Source organism: Eubalaena glacialis, chromosome 19, assembly GCF_028564815.1.
Source record: "Eubalaena glacialis isolate mEubGla1 chromosome 19, mEubGla1.1.hap2.+ XY, whole genome shotgun sequence".
NCBI classification, from domain to species: domain Eukaryota; kingdom Metazoa; phylum Chordata; class Mammalia; order Artiodactyla; family Balaenidae; genus Eubalaena; species Eubalaena glacialis.
In genome coordinates this window covers 37,312,050-37,334,931 of record NC_083734.1, presented here as the reverse complement: position 1 = coordinate 37,334,931, position 22,882 = coordinate 37,312,050, and the positions used below count along the sequence as shown (strand labels likewise).

The 22,882-nt window shown below is 52.6% G+C and overlaps 3 protein-coding genes across 3 annotated transcripts; all 3 read left to right on the top strand.

Annotated features, from left to right (window-relative positions):
* The first annotated feature begins 390 nt into the window (after positions 1-390).
* On the top strand, positions 391-1,137 carry LOC133080801 (transcription factor Sp6-like). Its single transcript, XM_061176902.1, has one exon. The coding sequence runs from the start codon at positions 391-393 to the stop codon at positions 1,135-1,137; it is 747 nt and encodes a 248-aa protein (XP_061032885.1).
* An 8,247-nt stretch (positions 1,138-9,384) lies between these two features.
* Positions 9,385-10,131, top strand: LOC133080800 (transcription factor Sp6-like). Its single transcript, XM_061176901.1, has one exon. The coding sequence runs from the start codon at positions 9,385-9,387 to the stop codon at positions 10,129-10,131; it is 747 nt and encodes a 248-aa protein (XP_061032884.1).
* Positions 10,132-18,377: 8,246 nt separating this feature from the next.
* On the top strand, positions 18,378-19,124 carry LOC133080798 (transcription factor Sp6-like). Its single transcript, XM_061176900.1, has one exon. The coding sequence runs from the start codon at positions 18,378-18,380 to the stop codon at positions 19,122-19,124; it is 747 nt and encodes a 248-aa protein (XP_061032883.1).
* Positions 19,125-22,882: the final 3,758 nt, after the last annotated feature.

Here is a 22,882-nt window from a genome sequence, read left to right as displayed (position 1 = left end):
GGAGGTTTTAGTAGCGTCAGTACAGCGTCTTAAACTCACCGCCTTTCCTAAACATCCCATAACACCAAGAGTTCCTTATAAGAATCAGAGTTTCACTATAGTTATGTAGGCAACACAGGAAAATACATTGTGGAAATCAATCAATCAATCAATCAATCACAGTTTAAAAATTAATGAATTCATTCAAAAACATTCACTGAGTGCCATGCCCACTGTTACTCCTCTCGGGTAACCTGCGAGGACCTGGAAAGCGACAGTCCCTTGGCCCCGGGACCCTCTTCCAAGCTCCTGCAGCCGGACGTGTCACACCATTACGAATCGTGGTTCCGGCCGACACGCCCAGGCACCGAGGAGGGCTCGTGGTGGGACCTTCATCCGGGTACCAGCTGGATGGACCTCCCCCACACTCAGGGCGCGCTGACCTCACCTGGCCACCCCGGGGCGCTTCAGGCTGGCTTGGGGGGCTACGTCGGAGACCACCAGCTTTGTGCCCAGCCGCCCCACCCACACCCGCACCCGCACCACCTCCTCCCAGCCGCCGGAGGGCAGCACCTCCTCGGGCCTCCCGACGGGGCGAAGGCCTTGGAAGCAGCCGCCCCGGAATCCCAGGGGCTGGATACCAGTCTGGATGGGGCGGCCCGGCCCAAAGGCTCCCGGCGGTCAGCGCCCCGCAGCTCAGGCCAGACCGTGTGCCGCTGCCCCAACTGCCTGGAGGCGGAGCGACTGGGGGCTCCGTGCGGGCCCGATGGGGGCAAGAAGAAGCATTTGCACAATTGCCACATCCCGGGCTGTGGGAAAGCCTACGCCAAGACATCGCACCTGAAGGCACACTTGCGCTGGCACAGCGGCGACCGCCCCTTCGTGTGCAACTGGCTCTTCTGCGGCAAGCGCTTCACGCGCTCCGACGAGCTGCAGCGCCGCCTCCAGACCCACACCGGCACCAAGAAGTTCCCCTGCGCAGTCTGCAGCCGAGTCTTCATGCGCAGCGACCACCTGGCCAAACACATGAAAACCCACGAGGGCGCCAAAGAGGAGGCTGCCGGGGCGGCGGCGGGAGAGGGCAAGGCCGGCGGAGCGGAGCCCCCCGGGGGCAAAGGCAAGCGCGAGGCCGAGGGCAGCGCGGCTCCCTGCAGCTGAGCTCCTCGTCCCGCCTCCCCGTCCCGCCTCCCCGTTGGTCTCCCCTGGGGCCATCAGCAGAGAGCCCTCTGGCCTGATGCCCTTGGGGGGGGGGTGGCTTGAGTAAGAGAAGGTGGTTATTTATGGAGAGGGAGGGAAAGTGGTGCGGGGGTCAGGGAGCCGGGTCGCTTAGGGGTCTCTTAGTCTCTGGGGCTGGACAGGACGGACGCGTTTGACTGGGCGGGGAGGAGCTGCGCGTGCCCATCAGTTCTCCCCTTCCTCGCTCTTTCACTTCACGCCCCTGGGCTGGGGGGTTGGGGTGGACTACCCCAACGGCGGCTGGAGGGCCGAGGGGATAGGGTGGAGGATACGGCGCGTCCCCGGAGCAGAGAGGAGTGGGGCCGCCCCGGGCGCTGGGGGTAGCTGTCTGGACACGTCGTTAGCGCCTGGGAACCCGGACATAAAAGGGCCTCTGGAGCCGCGCTGCGGCCCGGGTCCCTGTCATCCCCCCTAGAGTGCTTTACCCCGGGGTTTCCGGAGGGAGAGCTGAGATGGGGTAGCAGAGGCTGGGGGTCCCCCTAAGGGAGGAGTTTCTATCTGGCTGGGAGGGTTGTCACCGCAGAAATAATGTCTCTGATGTGCCTCCTTATTAAGCCTTCCAGACCCAGTGTGATGGAGCCACGAGGGAAGAAGGGAAGAGGGCCAGAATGGGCGACAGCTTCCAGCCAGAACTGTGGGGTGGAGGAGGGAGCCAGACGTGGAGGTTGAGCAAGGAAGTCTTCCTCTAAAATGAGAGAAAGGGATTTGGTCAGGGAGTGGAAGTAAGCCCTTCCCTCTCTAGCTCTGATTCAGTCCTTAACTCTTGGTCTTTATAAAAGTAAAGTTCAGTAGTCCACTCTCATCTGTCACCCCAGGCAGGCCTTCAAGGCAGCCAAGAGCCCTTGCTCCAGAACTGATGTAGTTCCTCACCCTTGGTGCCTGGCATTTGCCCTCCCCTGAGGGATGGAAGGAAGAGGGTGACCTCGGTTGGGTGAGGGTAGGTGGGGGTGTCCCAGCAGAGGGACCTCCAGCGGTTCCTGCTCAGAGTGGAGGACTCTGTCCCTGCCTGGCCATCTGCTTGCAGAGAAGCTAAGCCCCACTCTTTCTTTAGCTCGACCCTCCCCTTTCGTGCTGCCTACAAGCCTTGCCCCTCCTGTAGAGTGTGTTAGGAGGCTCCTCCCCATCTCATCTCTTGTGGGGCTCCCCTTCCATATGAGGAAGTTGTCCTGTCACTGGAAGGGGCCTGCCTTCTGAGGTGATGTCCAGGAAGCTGTCCCTGTTCCCTTCTTTAGATGCCAGAAATACGTCCTGATGGTGATCCTGGAGTGGGGAACGTGGGGAGGGGTGAAGCCAGAAGAGGCTGAGCCAGGCAAAAGGAAAAAAGCTGATGGGGGCAGGGTCTGACAGGCCGCAGGAGCCTGGAGCTAGTGGGCTTTCCCAGGCTCCAGGTAGAGGCCTTAAGATTCCCCCCCGACCTCCCGTTTCCCTGCCTTTCTTTCTCCACCCAGAGCCCTGTGCAAGGATTAGTTGTGTATTGATTTTTTAAGTTATAAGCAAAGGGTATTTTATTTAATATTAGGACATGTGTGTTCATGTTGTGTGTACCCATGCATGTGTGTGTTTCTGTGTGTGTGTGTGTTTCTCTACTGAGCCTGGGGTCTCCAGCCAGGGAGACCCCATCTTGTTCACCCCAGCCGAGGTCCTGCAGCCTAGGCCCACAGCATCTCTTCCTTCCTTGGGGATATCAGTCCAAGGACTGGGTGCTATTGGGAAGTGGGGCTGGGATCTGGGTGGGAATATGTTTGTGTAGAAGAGAGCCCTTCTTAAGAGGGATGGGGTGACTCTCCCTGAAGGACGCATGGGCCTGGGGTAGGTTAAGAAGTAATGTCCTTTCTTTATGCTCCCTCTTCCCCTACCTCCTGCTAATCCGACCAGAGGTCCCTTTCCTTGCTGAGAGGGCTGGGGGCAGAAGAGAGTTGGCAGTGCCTGCAGGCTGCCTGGCCAGGTGGATGAGGGGGAGAGAGGGAGGGCGCTGTGGGTGTGAGATGCCGTTTTCCTCCAGCTGAGGAAACCAGCCACCTCTCCCTTTGCCACTAGGACAGCCTTTCCCAGTGACCATCCTCAGGGGAACTCCCAAATGTGCGTTGGGGAGAGGACAGCACGGATATTCCCATGGAGGCCCCGAGCTCTCAGGTGTGCTGGTGAGGGCTTTGGATAGGTTTTCTTTTGCTCCCCTCTTTTATAGATCTAGGTTGCTTGGCTGTCTGCCCCCTTCTAGGCAGCCCCCTAGAGGAGAAATGTAGGATTTTTTTTTCTTTAAGTGCTGTGAACCCATTTTGGGGGGGGGGGGGAGGAGGAGGAAGAAGCAGCCTGTGTTTTTTATGCCATAATAAAGTCATCAACCACACCACTGCTTCATTTGTCTTCCAGCTCCGGTTTCCTTTTTGACTCATGGTCTCTCAGCAGCAAGGACCAGGCTGGCTGCAGGGTGGGGTGGACACTTCTCTTTGATCCTGCAGCCCTGGGCAGCCTCACCTCCCTTTGTTTGGGGGCAGAGCTGAGCTGATTGTTGAAGGGTCTGATCCTGCCCGGAGGTTGTTGATGCAGAAGGAGGGTGGCGCTCCCTCGGGGTTGATAGCTGGGCTGACTGTCCCTCCCTGGTCTTCTCCTGTGGAGATGAAAAGGTTCTAGATATTTCCTTCTTCTTCCACATGGAAGCCCCCTCTTTCGCCTCCCCTGCCAAGAATGCCGGTTCCCTGCCTTCCCAGAGATGGCCAGCCCCTTGGCCCCCTCACCCCACCCTCGTGGGTGTGTGCCTGTCAATCAGGCCTTCTGGCTCTGAGAGAGGTGGGGGTGACTGACAGCGATTTCTCCACCCAGGATGATCCCTATCAGGGACAAGGTGATGAAAGGCAGCCGAGATATCCGATGGGCTCCCGCCCAGCTGAAAAGCATGAGGGAAAGGTTCCTAGTGCAACTCCCAGCTAGAGACCTGCCGCAGTTACACAACCACGGTGTGCACAGAAGTTCCTCACTGGACCCATCGGGCACCCCCGGATATGCACAAATGCACACTTTCCCAGGCTGCTCAAACGCCTGGTGCACAGTTGGTGCCTAACACACGTCAGATGAGTAAAAGCCTCATGGCTCCAGGGCCCCAAACCTAGGAAAGTTGACAGAGGATCAGTTTTTGGCTCCAAGGGGGCAGAGTAGGTTATTACGTTCTTTCACCTTTCCATCCTACATCTTGGCCAAAATTGTCATCTACCCCAGTGGGATTCCTATTTCCCCCCACTCTAACCCTAACCCAATTTCTCAGAGCCAAATCTGGTACCCAGGCTGGCCCATTCCACCACTTGTTTGGGAGAGTCTGGGGTCACAAAGTTTCTTAAATGGGGGCATCAGAATGATTTAGGGGTTACAGAGGAAAGCAGACCAGTTGAGGGGGCCATACGTTTGTTTCTGTCTGCCTGGGTGGCGGAGGGCCAGGCGTGTTACGGTGACCTCAGGCCCACCCCGCTCCCTGGGGCTCCTCTTTTGTCTTCCTGGTTCTGGGGGACTTAGACCCCAGGAGCCTGGCGAGTCCTCTCCTGCTCTCCCCCATTGCTGCCCCCAGGGCGAGGAGGGCAGCTGTGGGGGCGGCTGGGCCTGTCTGGGCAGGGCTGGGACTGCCCCTCCTCCACTTGCAGCTCCTCCCGCTGACCTGCATTCTTATCGGGGGCCTTTGGTGCGGCTCTCATGCCTCTCACTCGCTCGCTCTGACCGGCAATGCTGCCTGGCTGCCGCCACTCCCCACCCCCCACCCCCCACCCCCACCCCCCCCCCCCCGCAATGGAGCCCGAGGCCACCTCTGACCCCTCAGTTCTGGCACCCCTGGCAGGACAGTCCTGGAGGGGCTGAGAGGGAGTTCGGGAAATCAAAACATCTGGCCTGACCCCTGGGCAACGTCTCTGAGCCACCCTCTCCTCTCCTGGGAAGTGGGAATAGAATCCCTCTAGGGTGGGTGAGTGAAGTCAGGAATGGGAAAGTGACCGAGGAACCTGCAGCCTGGGGACTGCAGCCTGGGGCTGTGCTGTTCTGCCCGGTCCTGCCCCCAAGCGGGCAGCTGGGGAAGTTCAGGATGTGAACCGGCTTTCAGGCCAGCCACCTCGGGGACTCATGTTTATCACCACACAGTCTTGATGTTTGCTTCCGGAATGACGTCCAATGGCAACCTCCCGACCCCCACCCCGTACATCACACCAGAAGCAGCCTTCACCTCCCATTAATCCTTGTGAGTCTGACTGCTCAGCATCTGAGCAGTGGAGGTTTGAAAAGAATCTCAGGCGCCAAATAGTATTTGGTATTTGGATAAGTATTCTCATTCTTTAAAAAAGAATAAGTATTCTCATTCTTTAAAAAAAAACTGCCAATCAATAAAAAAGCGAAAAAAGAATATGCTGATCAGCACTATGCCTAGTGTTGTAAACACAAAGACGGGTAAGACAGGACTCCTTTTAGCAACTCATGATCTCACAGGGAAAGTAAACATATAAGCTCAAACCATAACGACAAAGTGCTGTGGAGGCACCATGAAGTAATAAAACTACATTTCTTTTAAAACAGTCGTTTCCTCCTTCTATCCACTCCCCAGCTATTTGTTGATTTTATAAATATTTGAGTTTGCTTTATGTCCACGCGTTGGCTTTAAACATGATAGACGATGCACATAAGCAGGATCTAGTCCATACTTTGAAGGAGTTTCTGCTCAGAGGAAATGGGTTGCAAAAACAGCTATATTTAAAGAAAGAAATGAGTATGGGCAATGAGAGCTATAAGTTGGTATTGGAGCACAAAAGAGGGAAAAAAGACTTCAAATTGGATCAGGGAAGATGTTACTAGAGCAATGCTGTTTAAACGGGACCTCGAAGGGCCATTGGGTATCAATGACGGACATCTTGGGAAGAATAAGCTTGCAACAGGAAAGTGGGAGAAAGGCAAAGCACAGGAAAAATACTCTGAGTACCTGTAGAGTACAAGTGGGAAGAGTAGGAGCTTAGAGCCACATCATCTAGGGCTTTGGAGGCCAAGCCAAGGATACCATGCCAAGCTACCATGTTACCACAGCAGTGCTTTAGCACAAGCATTAGCCTGCAACAGAACCAACCACTTGGAGGGCTTGTGAAAACACAAGCTCCACTCCCATAGTTACTGATTCCAGAGGTCCAGAGTAGGGCTGACTATTCGTATCTTCAAGAAGTTCACAAGTGATGCTGGTATTTGAAGACCACTTCCGGAGAGTTAATCTGGTGATCGCGTGGAGGATGGCTTAGAAAGGGAGAGGGTAGAGATGGAAACACCAGTCAGAAGACAGTTATACCCATCCAGGTGAAATGAGAGACTAAGCTGGAATCAATGGAAATAAGATAGTCAGCTATAGTCAAGAGTAGGTATTTTCGAATAAAAGTCAATATGATAGAAAGTGTAATACTGAATTAAAGCTACATATTAATGAGAGGAGTAACTTCCTTTCAAGTTGTGTGAAAGGGTATCTTTTATTTCTTCTGGTAGTGAATTGGCCTAGAAAAACAGAACTCTACTGGGAAGTGTGTAAATATAAGAATATTCCTTTTAATATTAGAAATTATAATGATATATAGAGATAAAAACTTTGAGCTCATAATCTAGAATTTGATGAGACCACAAAAGGTGGCATCTAATCAATGCTTCTGCTCTCAGGAAAGATTACCTCCAAAATCTATCAAGATCTATAGTTGTATATTTAATTTATGAAGATCCTGAAGGTGAGACTCTTAAGAGAGGTGAAGGCAGGGCTAGGGGCTCTGGAAGGTTCAAATAATAATTCCTAAGGTTTGGAGTTTAGACCAAAGCTTCTTATTTGTTATTATCATTCTAACCTCTACTAGTTATTCCTACTAATTAGATATCTAATAGCTAATTGAGGCAATATTCTCCTTTTCCTTTTCCTAGAGATTTATGCTGCAGTAAAATACAGTCTATCGAAAGACGTACATTTGAACCACTACCTTTTTTGCAGTTTATCTAAGTTACAAATATAACTTCATTATATTTGGAATTTTTGTAAAGCTTAATTTTTTATAAAATTAATTTGTTACTCATTTGGAAATATGATTAAGATTACTACTAAAATTTTGTAGCAAATCCTTTTTGTCTCTAGCAAAGATTAGTGTGAGAAGTATTACACAGATCAGAGTGAATCATTATAGAGCAGTGGCTCTCAACCAGGGTGATTTTGCACGCAGGTGACATTTGGTAGCGTCTGGAGACATTTTTGCTTGTCAGAACTGTATATGCTGCTGGCATCTAGTGGACAGAGGCCAGAGATGCTACTAAACGTCCAACAGTGTACAGGAGAGCCTCCCACAGCAAAGAATTATCCAGCCCAAAATGTCGATAGTGCTGCCTTTCTGGAGAAATAAAGATCACTTAACACAAGTATTTAATGAGCATTTACTATTTTGTATCTAATGCACCACATATATAATCATGAAAGTATAAATCATAATATCTTCCACAGTGAGATTTCTTTAGCGTATGGAGGGAGTAGTGTTGTTATGTTTCATCATATATAAATTAGAATTATTGCCAAAGGATAAATGTTCTGAAAGAATATATATTTTTATTCTTCTTTTGCTTGTGTCTTTTGTTGTAGAAATCTTGGTTGCAATTTACTCACAGAACTGAGCTTTGGAACGTTTCAGGCCTGGCATGGAATACAGTTTTTACACAAGTTGTAAGTGGAATAGAAGATGAATACATGTAAAAAACTGTGTGTAAAAACACCATGCAGTTCTTGGTTAGCTGGGTGTAAGCCCAGGATGAATTCTGGAAAGTATGTCTTGAGAGCCATTTATTTTTTTTTTTCAAATGAGGAAACTAAGGTACAAAGAGGCCAAGAGACTTGTTTAACTCAAATATATGAATCGCTCTGCTTTCCATAGTACTGATCTTTGGCACGGGCAATAAAAGGCACCAAGCAAAAACACTCAAATTAGCATTGTCATGGAATCCCACTGATGCCTCTCCAATATGCGAATGGTCCATGAAGTTCCACTTTTGAATTTCACTTTGATTCCTGCTCATGTGCAAAGTTCCTAACTGCTTAAAATGTATGCAACACAGAGCTGCAAAGAACTAAGTTTAGCACCGAATTCTTCAGGGAGCAAAAGGTGTGGGTGCTTCCCCAACCATTATTAGCTCTTTTAAATGGTAAAGCAGAAAGAATTCCTGAACACCCACCACAGGGCTCTCCCCAGCCACCCAGAACATTATTTTTCAAAAAGCATATATCTCTGAAGTGAATTATCTGTGGCCAATAGGAAGCTCTGAGGTATGGAAAAAGACGTTGTTTGTGTTCAGCTGTAGTGTGAGAAATATAAAGAAAATACATTGCTGTAGCCTAATTCAATATACTTTCTTTGCTGACTACTCTTCAGTAAGAAGTGTGGGTTTTACACCCCTTCAGCTCAAAAATTCTGTGATTTCTCACGACACAAGCAAATGAGAGTGGGTACGTTCAATGGCCCGAAGGCGATTTTAGACTCAAGGTAAAGAGCTCTTCTACACCTGGCTTTGGAAAAGACTCCCTTACCTGTCTTGTGGTTCAGAAATCCAGTTTCACACAGTTCATTTTGGGTTAATGAAGGTGTTGAGGCTGTGTCTGGAGCTGGATTAGCAATTCCTGCAGATGCCTATCTTTAGCGGCCTCCTTCCTTTCCCTTGTTAGTTTGCTGATGCCTACCTTGGGGAGAGAGCACCGAGGGTCAGTTTTTCTTTTGCCAGCACACCGGAGAGCAGGCTCATGAGGTCCCTTCACCAGGAGGTTTTAGTAGCGTCAGTACAGCGTCTTAAACTCACCGCCTTTCCTAAACATCCCATAACACCAAGAGTTCCTTATAAGAATCAGAGTTTCACTATAGTTATGTAGGCAACACAGGAAAATACATTGTGGAAATCAATCAATCAATCAATCAATCACAGTTTAAAAATTAATGAATTCATTCAAAAACATTCACTGAGTGCCATGCCCACTGTTACTCCTCTCGGGTAACCTGCGAGGACCTGGAAAGCGACAGTCCCTTGGCCCCGGGACCCTCTTCCAAGCTCCTGCAGCCGGACGTGTCACACCATTACGAATCGTGGTTCCGGCCGACACGCCCAGGCACCGAGGAGGGCTCGTGGTGGGACCTTCATCCGGGTACCAGCTGGATGGACCTCCCCCACACTCAGGGCGCGCTGACCTCACCTGGCCACCCCGGGGCGCTTCAGGCTGGCTTGGGGGGCTACGTCGGAGACCACCAGCTTTGTGCCCAGCCGCCCCACCCACAGCCGCACCCGCACCACCTCCTCCCAGCCGCCGGAGGGCAGCACCTCCTCGGGCCTCCCGACGGGGCGAAGGCCTTGGAAGCAGCCGCCCCGGAATCCCAGGGGCTGGATACCAGTCTGGATGGGGCGGCCCGGCCCAAAGGCTCCCGGCGGTCAGCGCCCCGCAGCTCAGGCCAGACCGTGTGCCGCTGCCCCAACTGCCTGGAGGCGGAGCGACTGGGGGCTCCGTGCGGGCCCGATGGGGGCAAGAAGAAGCATTTGCACAATTGCCACATCCCGGGCTGTGGGAAAGCCTACGCCAAGACATCGCACCTGAAGGCACACTTGCGCTGGCACAGCGGCGACCGCCCCTTCGTGTGCAACTGGCTCTTCTGCGGCAAGCGCTTCACGCGCTCCGACGAGCTGCAGCGCCGCCTCCAGACCCACACCGGCACCAAGAAGTTCCCCTGCGCAGTCTGCAGCCGAGTCTTCATGCGCAGCGACCACCTGGCCAAACACATGAAAACCCACGAGGGCGCCAAAGAGGAGGCTGCCGGGGCGGCGGCGGGAGAGGGCAAGGCCGGCGGAGCGGAGCCCCCCGGGGGCAAAGGCAAGCGCGAGGCCGAGGGCAGCGCGGCTCCCTGCAGCTGAGCTCCTCGTCCCGCCTCCCCGTCCCGCCTCCCCGTTGGTCTCCCCTGGGGCCATCAGCAGAGAGCCCTCTGGCCTGATGCCCTTGGGGGGGGTGGCTTGAGTAAGAGAAGGTGGTTATTTATGGAGAGGGAGGGAAAGTGGTGCGGGGGTCAGGGAGCCGGGTCGCTTAGGGGTCTCTTAGTCTCTGGGGCTGGACAGGACGGACGCGTTTGACTGGGCGGGGAGGAGCTGCGCGTGCCCATCAGTTCTCCCCTTCCTCGCTCTTTCACTTCACGCCCCTGGGCTGGGGGGTTGGGGTGGACTACCCCAACGGCGGCTGGAGGGCCGAGGGGATAGGGTGGAGGATACGGCGCGTCCCCGGAGCAGAGAGGAGTGGGGCCGCCCCGGGCGCTGGGGGTAGCTGTCTGGACACGTCGTTAGCGCCTGGGAACCCGGACATAAAAGGGCCTCTGGAGCCGCGCTGCGGCCCGGGTCCCTGTCATCCCCCCTAGAGTGCTTTACCCCGGGGTTTCCGGAGGGAGAGCTGAGATGGGGTAGCAGAGGCTGGGGGTCCCCCTAAGGGAGGAGTTTCTATCTGGCTGGGAGGGTTGTCACCGCAGAAATAATGTCTCTGATGTGCCTCCTTATTAAGCCTTCCAGACCCAGTGTGATGGAGCCACGAGGGAAGAAGGGAAGAGGGCCAGAATGGGCGACAGCTTCCAGCCAGAACTGTGGGGTGGAGGAGGGAGCCAGACGTGGAGGTTGAGCAAGGAAGTCTTCCTCTAAAATGAGAGAAAGGGATTTGGTCAGGGAGTGGAAGTAAGCCCTTCCCTCTCTAGCTCTGATTCAGTCCTTAACTCTTGGTCTTTATAAAAGTAAAGTTCAGTAGTCCACTCTCATCTGTCACCCCAGGCAGGCCTTCAAGGCAGCCAAGAGCCCTTGCTCCAGAACTGATGTAGTTCCTCACCCTTGGTGCCTGGCATTTGCCCTCCCCTGAGGGATGGAAGGAAGAGGGTGACCTCGGTTGGGTGAGGGTAGGTGGGGGTGTCCCAGCAGAGGGACCTCCAGCGGTTCCTGCTCAGAGTGGAGGACTCTGTCCCTGCCTGGCCATCTGCTTGCAGAGAAGCTAAGCCCCACTCTTTCTTTAGCTCGACCCTCCCCTTTCGTGCTGCCTACAAGCCTTGCCCCTCCTGTAGAGTGTGTTAGGAGGCTCCTCCCCATCTCATCTCTTGTGGGGCTCCCCTTCCATATGAGGAAGTTGTCCTGTCACTGGAAGGGGCCTGCCTTCTGAGGTGATGTCCAGGAAGCTGTCCCTGTTCCCTTCTTTAGATGCCAGAAATACGTCCTGATGGTGATCCTGGAGTGGGGAACGTGGGGAGGGGTGAAGCCAGAAGAGGCTGAGCCAGGCAAAAGGAAAAAAGCTGATGGGGGCAGGGTCTGACAGGCCGCAGGAGCCTGGAGCTAGTGGGCTTTCCCAGGCTCCAGGTAGAGGCCTTAAGATTCCCCCCCGACCTCCCGTTTCCCTGCCTTTCTTTCTCCACCCAGAGCCCTGTGCAAGGATTAGTTGTGTATTGATTTTTTAAGTTATAAGCAAAGGGTATTTTATTTAATATTAGGACATGTGTGTTCATGTTGTGTGTACCCATGCATGTGTGTGTTTCTGTGTGTGTGTGTGTTTCTCTACTGAGCCTGGGGTCTCCAGCCAGGGAGACCCCATCTTGTTCACCCCAGCCGAGGTCCTGCAGCCTAGGCCCACAGCATCTCTTCCTTCCTTGGGGATATCAGTCCAAGGACTGGGTGCTATTGGGAAGTGGGGCTGGGATCTGGGTGGGAATATGTTTGTGTAGAAGAGAGCCCTTCTTAAGAGGGATGGGGTGACTCTCCCTGAAGGACGCATGGGCCTGGGGTAGGTTAAGAAGTAATGTCCTTTCTTTATGCTCCCTCTTCCCCTACCTCCTGCTAATCCGACCAGAGGTCCCTTTCCTTGCTGAGAGGGCTGGGGGCAGAAGAGAGTTGGCAGTGCCTGCAGGCTGCCTGGCCAGGTGGATGAGGGGGAGAGAGGGAGGGCGCTGTGGGTGTGAGATGCCGTTTTCCTCCAGCTGAGGAAACCAGCCACCTCTCCCTTTGCCACTAGGACAGCCTTTCCCAGTGACCATCCTCAGGGGAACTCCCAAATGTGCGTTGGGGAGAGGACAGCACGGATATTCCCATGGAGGCCCCGAGCTCTCAGGTGTGCTGGTGAGGGCTTTGGATAGGTTTTCTTTTGCTCCCCTCTTTTATAGATCTAGGTTGCTTGGCTGTCTGCCCCCTTCTAGGCAGCCCCCTAGAGGAGAAATGTAGGATTTTTTTTTCTTTAAGTGCTGTGAACCCATTTTGGGGGGGGGGGAGGAGGAGGAAGAAGCAGCCTGTGTTTTTTATGCCATAATAAAGTCATCAACCACACCACTGCTTCATTTGTCTTCCAGCTCCGGTTTCCTTTTTGACTCATGGTCTCTCAGCAGCAAGGACCAGGCTGGCTGCAGGGTGGGGTGGACACTTCTCTTTGATCCTGCAGCCCTGGGCAGCCTCACCTCCCTTTGTTTGGGGGCAGAGCTGAGCTGATTGTTGAAGGGTCTGATCCTGCCCGGAGGTTGTTGATGCAGAAGGAGGGTGGCGCTCCCTCGGGGTTGATAGCTGGGCTGACTGTCCCTCCCTGGTCTTCTCCTGTGGAGATGAAAAGGTTCTAGATATTTCCTTCTTCTTCCACATGGAAGCCCCCTCTTTCGCCTCCCCTGCCAAGAATGCCGGTTCCCTGCCTTCCCAGAGATGGCCAGCCCCTTGGCCCCCTCACCCCACCCTCGTGGGTGTGTGCCTGTCAATCAGGCCTTCTGGCTCTGAGAGAGGTGGGGGTGACTGACAGCGATTTCTCCACCCAGGATGATCCCTATCAGGGACAAGGTGATGAAAGGCAGCCGAGATATCCGATGGGCTCCCGCCCAGCTGAAAAGCATGAGGGAAAGGTTCCTAGTGCAACTCCCAGCTAGAGACCTGCCGCAGTTACACAACCACGGTGTGCACAGAAGTTCCTCACTGGACCCATCGGGCACCCCCGGATATGCACAAATGCACACTTTCCCAGGCTGCTCAAACGCCTGGTGCACAGTTGGTGCCTAACACACGTCAGATGAGTAAAAGCCTCATGGCTCCAGGGCCCCAAACCTAGGAAAGTTGACAGAGGATCAGTTTTTGGCTCCAAGGGGGCAGAGTAGGTTATTACGTTCTTTCACCTTTCCATCCTACATCTTGGCCAAAATTGTCATCTACCCCAGTGGGATTCCTATTTCCCCCCACTCTAACCCTAACCCAATTTCTCAGAGCCAAATCTGGTACCCAGGCTGGCCCATTCCACCACTTGTTTGGGAGAGTCTGGGGTCACAAAGTTTCTTAAATGGGGGCATCAGAATGATTTAGGGGTTACAGAGGAAAGCAGACCAGTTGAGGGGGCCATACGTTTGTTTCTGTCTGCCTGGGTGGCGGAGGGCCAGGCGTGTTACGGTGACCTCAGGCCCACCCCGCTCCCTGGGGCTCCTCTTTTGTCTTCCTGGTTCTGGGGGACTTAGACCCCAGGAGCCTGGCGAGTCCTCTCCTGCTCTCCCCCATTGCTGCCCCCAGGGCGAGGAGGGCAGCTGTGGGGGCGGCTGGGCCTGTCTGGGCAGGGCTGGGACTGCCCCTCCTCCCCTTGCAGCTCCTCCCGCTGACCTGCATTCTTATCGGGGGCCTTTGGTGCGGCTCTCATGCCTCTCACTCGCTCGCTCTGACCGGCAATGCTGCCTGGCTGCCGCCACTCCCCACCCCCCACCCCCCACCCCCACCCCCCCCCCCCCCCGCAATGGAGCCCGAGGCCACCTCTGACCCCTCAGTTCTGGCACCCCTGGCAGGACAGTCCTGGAGGGGCTGAGAGGGAGTTCGGGAAATCAAAACATCTGGGCTGACCCCTGGGCAACGTCTCTGAGCCACCCTCTCCTCTCCTGGGAAGTGGGAATAGAATCCCTCTAGGGTGGGTGAGTGAAGTCAGGAATGGGAAAGTGACCGAGGAACCTGCAGCCTGGGGACTGCAGCCTGGGGCTGTGCTGTTCTGCCCGGTCCTGCCCCCAAGCGGGCAGCTGGGGAAGTTCAGGATGTGAACCGGCTTTCAGGCCAGCCACCTCGGGGACTCATGTTTATCACCACACAGTCTTGATGTTTGCTTCCGGAATGACGTCCAATGGCAACCTCCCGACCCCCACCCCGTACATCACACCAGAAGCAGCCTTCACCTCCCATTAATCCTTGTGAGTCTGACTGCTCAGCATCTGAGCAGTGGAGGTTTGAAAAGAATCTCAGGCGCCAAATAGTATTTGGTATTTGGATAAGTATTCTCATTCTTTAAAAAAGAATAAGTATTCTCATTCTTTAAAAAAAAAACTGCCAATCAATAAAAAAGCGAAAAAAGAATATGCTGATCAGCACTATGCCTAGTGTTGTAAACACAAAGACGGGTAAGACAGGACTCCTTTTAGCAACTCATGATCTCACAGGGAAAGTAAACATATAAGCTCAAACCATAACGACAAAGTGCTGTGGAGGCACCATGAAGTAATAAAACTACATTTCTTTTAAAACAGTCGTTTCCTCCTTCTATCCACTCCCCAGCTATTTGTTGATTTTATAAATATTTGAGTTTGCTTTATGTCCACGCGTTGGCTTTAAACATGATAGACGATGCACATAAGCAGGATCTAGTCCATACTTTGAAGGAGTTTCTGCTCAGAGGAAATGGGTTGCAAAAACAGCTATATTTAAAGAAAGAAATGAGTATGGGCAATGAGAGCTATAAGTTGGTATTGGAGCACAAAAGAGGGAAAAAAGACTTCAAATTGGATCAGGGAAGATGTTACTAGAGCAATGCTGTTTAAACGGGACCTCGAAGGGCCATTGGGTATCAATGACGGACATCTTGGGAAGAATAAGCTTGCAACAGGAAAGTGGGAGAAAGGCAAAGCACAGGAAAAATACTCTGAGTACCTGTAGAGTACAAGTGGGAAGAGTAGGAGCTTAGAGCCACATCATCTAGGGCTTTGGAGGCCAAGCCAGGGATACCATGCCAAGCTACCATGTTACCACAGCAGTGCTTTAGCACAAGCATTAGCCTGCAACAGAACCAACCACTTGGAGGGCTTGTGAAAACACAAGCTCCACTCCCATAGTTACTGATTCCAGAGGTCCAGAGTAGGGCTGACTATTCGTATCTTCAAGAAGTTCACAAGTGATGCTGGTATTTGAAGACCACTTCCGGAGAGTTAATCTGGTGATCGCGTGGAGGATGGCTTAGAAAGGGAGAGGGTAGAGATGGAAACACCAGTCAGAAGACAGTTATACCCATCCAGGTGAAATGAGAGACTAAGCTGGAATCAATGGAAATAAGATAGTCAGCTATAGTCAAGAGTAGGTATTTTCGAATAAAAGTCAATATGATAGAAAGTGTAATACTGAATTAAAGCTACATATTAATGAGAGGAGTAACTTCCTTTCAAGTTGTGTGAAAGGGTATCTTTTATTTCTTCTGGTAGTGAATTGGCCTAGAAAAACAGAACTCTACTGGGAAGTGTGTAAATATAAGAATATTCCTTTTAATATTAGAAATTATAATGATATATAGAGATAAAAACTTTGAGCTCATAATCTAGAATTTGATGAGACCACAAAAGGTGGCATCTAATCAATGCTTCTGCTCTCAGGAAAGATTACCTCCAAAATCTATCAAGATCTATAGTTGTATATTTAATTTATGAAGATCCTGAAGGTGAGACTCTTAAGAGAGGTGAAGGCAGGGCTAGGGGCTCTGGAAGGTTCAAATAATAATTCCTAAGGTTTGGAGTTTAGACCAAAGCTTCTTATTTGTTATTATCATTCTAACCTCTACTAGTTATTCCTACTAATTAGATATCTAATAGCTAATTGAGGCAATATTCTCCTTTTCCTTTTCCTAGAGATTTATGCTGCAGTAAAATACAGTCTATCGAAAGACGTACATTTGAACCACTACCTTTTTTGCAGTTTATCTAAGTTACAAATATAACTTCATTATATTTGGAATTTTTGTAAAGCTTAATTTTTTATAAAATTAATTTGTTACTCATTTGGAAATATGATTAAGATTACTACTAAAATTTTGTAGCAAATCCTTTTTGTCTCTAGCAAAGATTAGTGTGAGAAGTATTACACAGATCAGAGTGAATCATTATAGAGCAGTGGCTCTCAACCAGGGTGATTTTGCACGCAGGTGACATTTGGTAGCGTCTGGAGACATTTTTGCTTGTCAGAACTGTATATGCTGCTGGCATCTAGTGGACAGAGGCCAGAGATGCTACTAAACGTCCAACAGTGTACAGGAGAGCCTCCCACAGCAAAGAATTATCCAGCCCAAAATGTCGATAGTGCTGCCTTTCTGGAGAAATAAAGATCACTTAACACAAGTATTTAATGAGCATTTACTATTTTGTATCTAATGCACCACATATATAATCATGAAAGTATAAATCATAATATCTTCCACAGTGAGATTTCTTTAGCGTATGGAGGGAGTAGTGTTGTTATGTTTCATCATATATAAATTAGAATTATTGCCAAAGGATAAATGTTCTGAAAGAATATATATTTTTATTCTTCTTTTGCTTGTGTCTTTTGTTGTAGAAATCTTGGTTGCAATTTACTCACAGAACTGAGCTTTGGAACGTTTCAGGCCTGGCATGGAATGCAGTTTTTACACAAGTTGTAAGTGGAATAGAAGATGAATACATGTAAAAAACTGTGTGTAAAAACACCATGCAGTTCTTGGTTAGCTGGGTGTAAGCCCAGGATGAATTCTGGAAAGTATGTCTTGAGAGCCATTTATTGTTTTTTTTCAAATGAGGAAACTAAGGTACAAAGAGGCCAAGAGACTTGTTTAACTCAAATATATGAATCGCTCTGCTTTCCATAGTACTGATCTTTGGCACGGGCAATAAAAGGCACCAAGCAAAAACACTCAAATTAGCATTGTCATGGAATCCCACTGATGCCTCTCCAATATGCGAATGGTCCATGAAGTTCCACTTTTGAATTTCACTTTGATTCCTGCTCATGTGCAAAGTTCCTAACTGCTTAAAATGTATGCAACACAGAGCTGCAAAGAACTAAGTTTAGCACCGAATTCTTCAGGGAGCAAAAGGTGTGGGTGCTTCCCCAACCATTATTAGCTCTTTTAAATGGTAAAGCAGAAAGAATTCCTGAACACCCACCACAGGGCTCTCCCCAGCCACCCAGAACATTATTTTTCAAAAAGCATATATCTCTGAAGTGAATTATCTGTGGCCAATAGGAAGCTCTGAGGTATGGAAAAAGACGTTGTTTGTGTTCAGCTGTAGTGTGAGAAATATAAAGAAAATACATTGCTGTAGCCTAATTCAATATACTTTCTTTGCTGACTACTCTTCAGTAAGAAGTGTGGGTTTTACACCCCTTCAGCTCAAAAATTCTGTGATTTCTCACGACACAAGCAAATGAGAGTGGGTACGTTCAATGGCCCGAAGGCGATTTTAGACTCAAGGTAAAGAGCTCTTCTACACCTGGCTTTGGAAAAGACTCCCTTACCTGTCTTGTGGTTCAGAAATCCAGTTTCACACAGTTCATTTTGGGTTAATGAAGGTGTTGAGGCTGTGTCTGGAGCTGGATTAGCAATTCCTGCAGATGCCTATCTTTAGCGGCCTCCTTCCTTTCCCTTGTTAGTTTGCTGATGCCTACCTTGGGGAGAGAGCACCGAGGGTCAGTTTTTCTTTTGCCAGCACACCGGAGAGCAGGCTCATGAGGTCCCTTCACCAGGAGGTTTTAGTAGCGTCAGTACAGCGTCTTAAACTCACCGCCTTTCCTAAACATCCCATAACACCAAGAGTTCCTTATAAGAATCAGAGTTTCACTATAGTTATGTAGGCAACACAGGAAAATACATTGTGGAAATCAATCAATCAATCAATCAATCACAGTTTAAAAATTAATGAATTCATTCAAAAACATTCACTGAGTGCCATGCCCACTGTTACTCCTCTCGGGTAACCTGCGAGGACCTGGAAAGCGACAGTCCCTTGGCCCCGGGACCCTCTTCCAAGCTCCTGCAGCCGGACGTGTCACACCATTACGAATCGTGGTTCCGGCCGACACGCCCAGGCACCGAGGAGGGCTCGTGGTGGGACCTTCATCCGGGTACCAGCTGGATGGACCTCCCCCACACTCAGGGCGCGCTGACCTCACCTGGCCACCCCGGGGCGCTTCAGGCTGGCTTGGGGGGCTACGTCGGAGACCACCAGCTTTGTGCCCAGCCGCCCCACCCACAGCCGCACCCGCACCACCTCCTCCCAGCCGCCGGAGGGCAGCACCTCCTCGGGCCTCCCGACGGGGCGAAGGCCTTGGAAGCAGCCGCCCCGGAATCCCAGGGGCTGGATACCAGTCTGGATGGGGCGGCCCGGCCCAAAGGCTCCCGGCGGTCAGCGCCCCGCAGCTCAGGCCAGACCGTGTGCCGCTGCCCCAACTGCCTGGAGGCGGAGCGACTGGGGGCTCCGTGCGGGCCCGATGGGGGCAAGAAGAAGCATTTGCACAATTGCCACATCCCGGGCTGTGGGAAAGCCTACGCCAAGACATCGCACCTGAAGGCACACTTGCGCTGGCACAGCGGCGACCGCCCCTTCGTGTGCAACTGGCTCTTCTGCGGCAAGCGCTTCACGCGCTCCGACGAGCTGCAGCGCCGCCTCCAGACCCACACCGGCACCAAGAAGTTCCCCTGCGCAGTCTGCAGCCGAGTCTTCATGCGCAGCGACCACCTGGCCAAACACATGAAAACCCACGAGGGCGCCAAAGAGGAGGCTGCCGGGGCGGCGGCGGGAGAGGGCAAGGCCGGCGGAGCGGAGCCCCCCGGGGGCAAAGGCAAGCGCGAGGCCGAGGGCAGCGCGGCTCCCTGCAGCTGAGCTCCTCGTCCCGCCTCCCCGTCCCGCCTCCCCGTTGGTCTCCCCTGGGGCCATCAGCAGAGAGCCCTCTGGCCTGATGCCCTTGGGGGGGGGTGGCTTGAGTAAGAGAAGGTGGTTATTTATGGAGAGGGAGGGAAAGTGGTGCGGGGGTCAGGGAGCCGGGTCGCTTAGGGGTCTCTTAGTCTCTGGGGCTGGACAGGACGGACGCGTTTGACTGGGCGGGGAGGAGCTGCGCGTGCCCATCAGTTCTCCCCTTCCTCGCTCTTTCACTTCACGCCCCTGGGCTGGGGGGTTGGGGTGGACTACCCCAACGGCGGCTGGAGGGCCGAGGGGATAGGGTGGAGGATACGGCGCGTCCCCGGAGCAGAGAGGAGTGGGGCCGCCCCGGGCGCTGGGGGTAGCTGTCTGGACACGTCGTTAGCGCCTGGGAACCCGGACATAAAAGGGCCTCTGGAGCCGCGCTGCGGCCCGGGTCCCTGTCATCCCCCCTAGAGTGCTTTACCCCGGGGTTTCCGGAGGGAGAGCTGAGATGGGGTAGCAGAGGCTGGGGGTCCCCCTAAGGGAGGAGTTTCTATCTGGCTGGGAGGGTTGTCACCGCAGAAATAATGTCTCTGATGTGCCTCCTTATTAAGCCTTCCAGACCCAGTGTGATGGAGCCACGAGGGAAGAAGGGAAGAGGGCCAGAATGGGCGACAGCTTCCAGCCAGAACTGTGGGGTGGAGGAGGGAGCCAGACGTGGAGGTTGAGCAAGGAAGTCTTCCTCTAAAATGAGAGAAAGGGATTTGGTCAGGGAGTGGAAGTAAGCCCTTCCCTCTCTAGCTCTGATTCAGTCCTTAACTCTTGGTCTTTATAAAAGTAAAGTTCAGTAGTCCACTCTCATCTGTCACCCCAGGCAGGCCTTCAAGGCAGCCAAGAGCCCTTGCTCCAGAACTGATGTAGTTCCTCACCCTTGGTGCCTGGCATTTGCCCTCCCCTGAGGGATGGAAGGAAGAGGGTGACCTCGGTTGGGTGAGGGTAGGTGGGGGTGTCCCAGCAGAGGGACCTCCAGCGGTTCCTGCTCAGAGTGGAGGACTCTGTCCCTGCCTGGCCATCTGCTTGCAGAGAAGCTAAGCCCCACTCTTTCTTTAGCTCGACCCTCCCCTTTCGTGCTGCCTACAAGCCTTGCCCCTCCTGTAGAGTGTGTTAGGAGGCTCCTCCCCATCTCATCTCTTGTGGGGCTCCCCTTCCATATGAGGAAGTTGTCCTGTCACTGGAAGGGGCCTGCCTTCTGAGGTGATGTCCAGGAAGCTGTCCCTGTTCCCTTCTTTAGATGCCAGAAATACGTCCTGATGGTGATCCTGGAGTGGGGAACGTGGGGAGGGGTGAAGCCAGAAGAGGCTGAGCCAGGCAAAAGGAAAAAAGCTGATGGGGGCAGGGTCTGACAGGCCGCAGGAGCCTGGAGCTAGTGGGCTTTCCCAGGCTCCAGGTAGAGGCCTTAAGATTCCCCCCCGACCTCCCGTTTCCCTGCCTTTCTTTCTCCACCCAGAGCCCTGTGCAAGGATTAGTTGTGTATTGATTTTTTAAGTTATAAGCAAAGGGTATTTTATTTAATATTAGGACATGTGTGTTCATGTTGTGTGTACCCATGCATGTGTGTGTTTCTGTGTGTGTGTGTGTTTCTCTACTGAGCCTGGGGTCTCCAGCCAGGGAGACCCCATCTTGTTCACCCCAGCCGAGGTCCTGCAGCCTAGGCCCACAGCATCTCTTCCTTCCTTGGGGATATCAGTCCAAGGACTGGGTGCTATTGGGAAGTGGGGCTGGGATCTGGGTGGGAATATGTTTGTGTAGAAGAGAGCCCTTCTTAAGAGGGATGGGGTGACTCTCCCTGAAGGACGCATGGGCCTGGGGTAGGTTAAGAAGTAATGTCCTTTCTTTATGCTCCCTCTTCCCCTACCTCCTGCTAATCCGACCAGAGGTCCCTTTCCTTGCTGAGAGGGCTGGGGGCAGAAGAGAGTTGGCAGTGCCTGCAGGCTGCCTGGCCAGGTGGATGAGGGGGAGAGAGGGAGGGCGCTGTGGGTGTGAGATGCCGTTTTCCTCCAGCTGAGGAAACCAGCCACCTCTCCCTTTGCCACTAGGACAGCCTTTCCCAGTGACCATCCTCAGGGGAACTCCCAAATGTGCGTTGGGGAGAGGACAGCACGGATATTCCCATGGAGGCCCCGAGCTCTCAGGTGTGCTGGTGAGGGCTTTGGATAGGTTTTCTTTTGCTCCCCTCTTTTATAGATCTAGGTTGCTTGGCTGTCTGCCCCCTTCTAGGCAGCCCCCTAGAGGAGAAATGTAGGATTTTTTTTTCTTTAAGTGCTGTGAACCCATTTTGGGGGGGGGGGGAGGAGGAGGAAGAAGCAGCCTGTGTTTTTTATGCCATAATAAAGTCATCAACCACACCACTGCTTCATTTGTCTTCCAGCTCCGGTTTCCTTTTTGACTCATGGTCTCTCAGCAGCAAGGACCAGGCTGGCTGCAGGGTGGGGTGGACACTTCTCTTTGATCCTGCAGCCCTGGGCAGCCTCACCTCCCTTTGTTTGGGGGCAGAGCTGAGCTGATTGTTGAAGGGTCTGATCCTGCCCGGAGGTTGTTGATGCAGAAGGAGGGTGGCGCTCCCTCGGGGTTGATAGCTGGGCTGACTGTCCCTCCCTGGTCTTCTCCTGTGGAGATGAAAAGGTTCTAGATATTTCCTTCTTCTTCCACATGGAAGCCCCCTCTTTCGCCTCCCCTGCCAAGAATGCCGGTTCCCTGCCTTCCCAGAGATGGCCAGCCCCTTGGCCCCCTCACCCCACCCTCGTGGGTGTGTGCCTGTCAATCAGGCCTTCTGGCTCTGAGAGAGGTGGGGGTGACTGACAGCGATTTCTCCACCCAGGATGATCCCTATCAGGGACAAGGTGATGAAAGGCAGCCGAGATATCCGATGGGCTCCCGCCCAGCTGAAAAGCATGAGGGAAAGGTTCCTAGTGCAACTCCCAGCTAGAGACCTGCCGCAGTTACACAACCACGGTGTGCACAGAAGTTCCTCACTGGACCCATCGGGCACCCCCGGATATGCACAAATGCACACTTTCCCAGGCTGCTCAAACGCCTGGTGCACAGTTGGTGCCTAACACACGTCAGATGAGTAAAAGCCTCATGGCTCCAGGGCCCCAAACCTAGGAAAGTTGACAGAGGATCAGTTTTTGGCTCCAAGGGGGCAGAGTAGGTTATTACGTTCTTTCACCTTTCCATCCTACATCTTGGCCAAAATTGTCATCTACCCCAGTGGGATTCCTATTTCCCCCCACTCTAACCCTAACCCAATTTCTCAGAGCCAAATCTGGTACCCAGGCTGGCCCATTCCACCACTTGTTTGGGAGAGTCTGGGGTCACAAAGTTTCTTAAATGGGGGCATCAGAATGATTTAGGGGTTACAGAGGAAAGCAGACCAGTTGAGGGGGCCATACGTTTGTTTCTGTCTGCCTGGGTGGCGGAGGGCCAGGCGTGTTACGGTGACCTCAGGCCCACCCCGCTCCCTGGGGCTCCTCTTTTGTCTTCCTGGTTCTGGGGGACTTAGACCCCAGGAGCCTGGCGAGTCCTCTCCTGCTCTCCCCCATTGCTGCCCCCAGGGCGAGGAGGGCAGCTGTGGGGGCGGCTGGGCCTGTCTGGGCAGGGCTGGGACTGCCCCTCCTCCCCTTGCAGCTCCTCCCGCTGACCTGCATTCTTATCGGGGGCCTTTGGTGCGGCTCTCATGC

Excerpts from the sequence above, each read along its gene's own strand:
- LOC133080798 (XM_061176900.1), top strand. The coding sequence starts at position 18,378 with ATGGACCTCCCCCACACTCAGGGCGCGCTGACCTCACCTGGCCACCCC.
- LOC133080801 (XM_061176902.1), top strand. The coding sequence starts at position 391 with ATGGACCTCCCCCACACTCAGGGCGCGCTGACCTCACCTGGCCACCCC.
- LOC133080800 (XM_061176901.1), top strand. The coding sequence starts at position 9,385 with ATGGACCTCCCCCACACTCAGGGCGCGCTGACCTCACCTGGCCACCCC.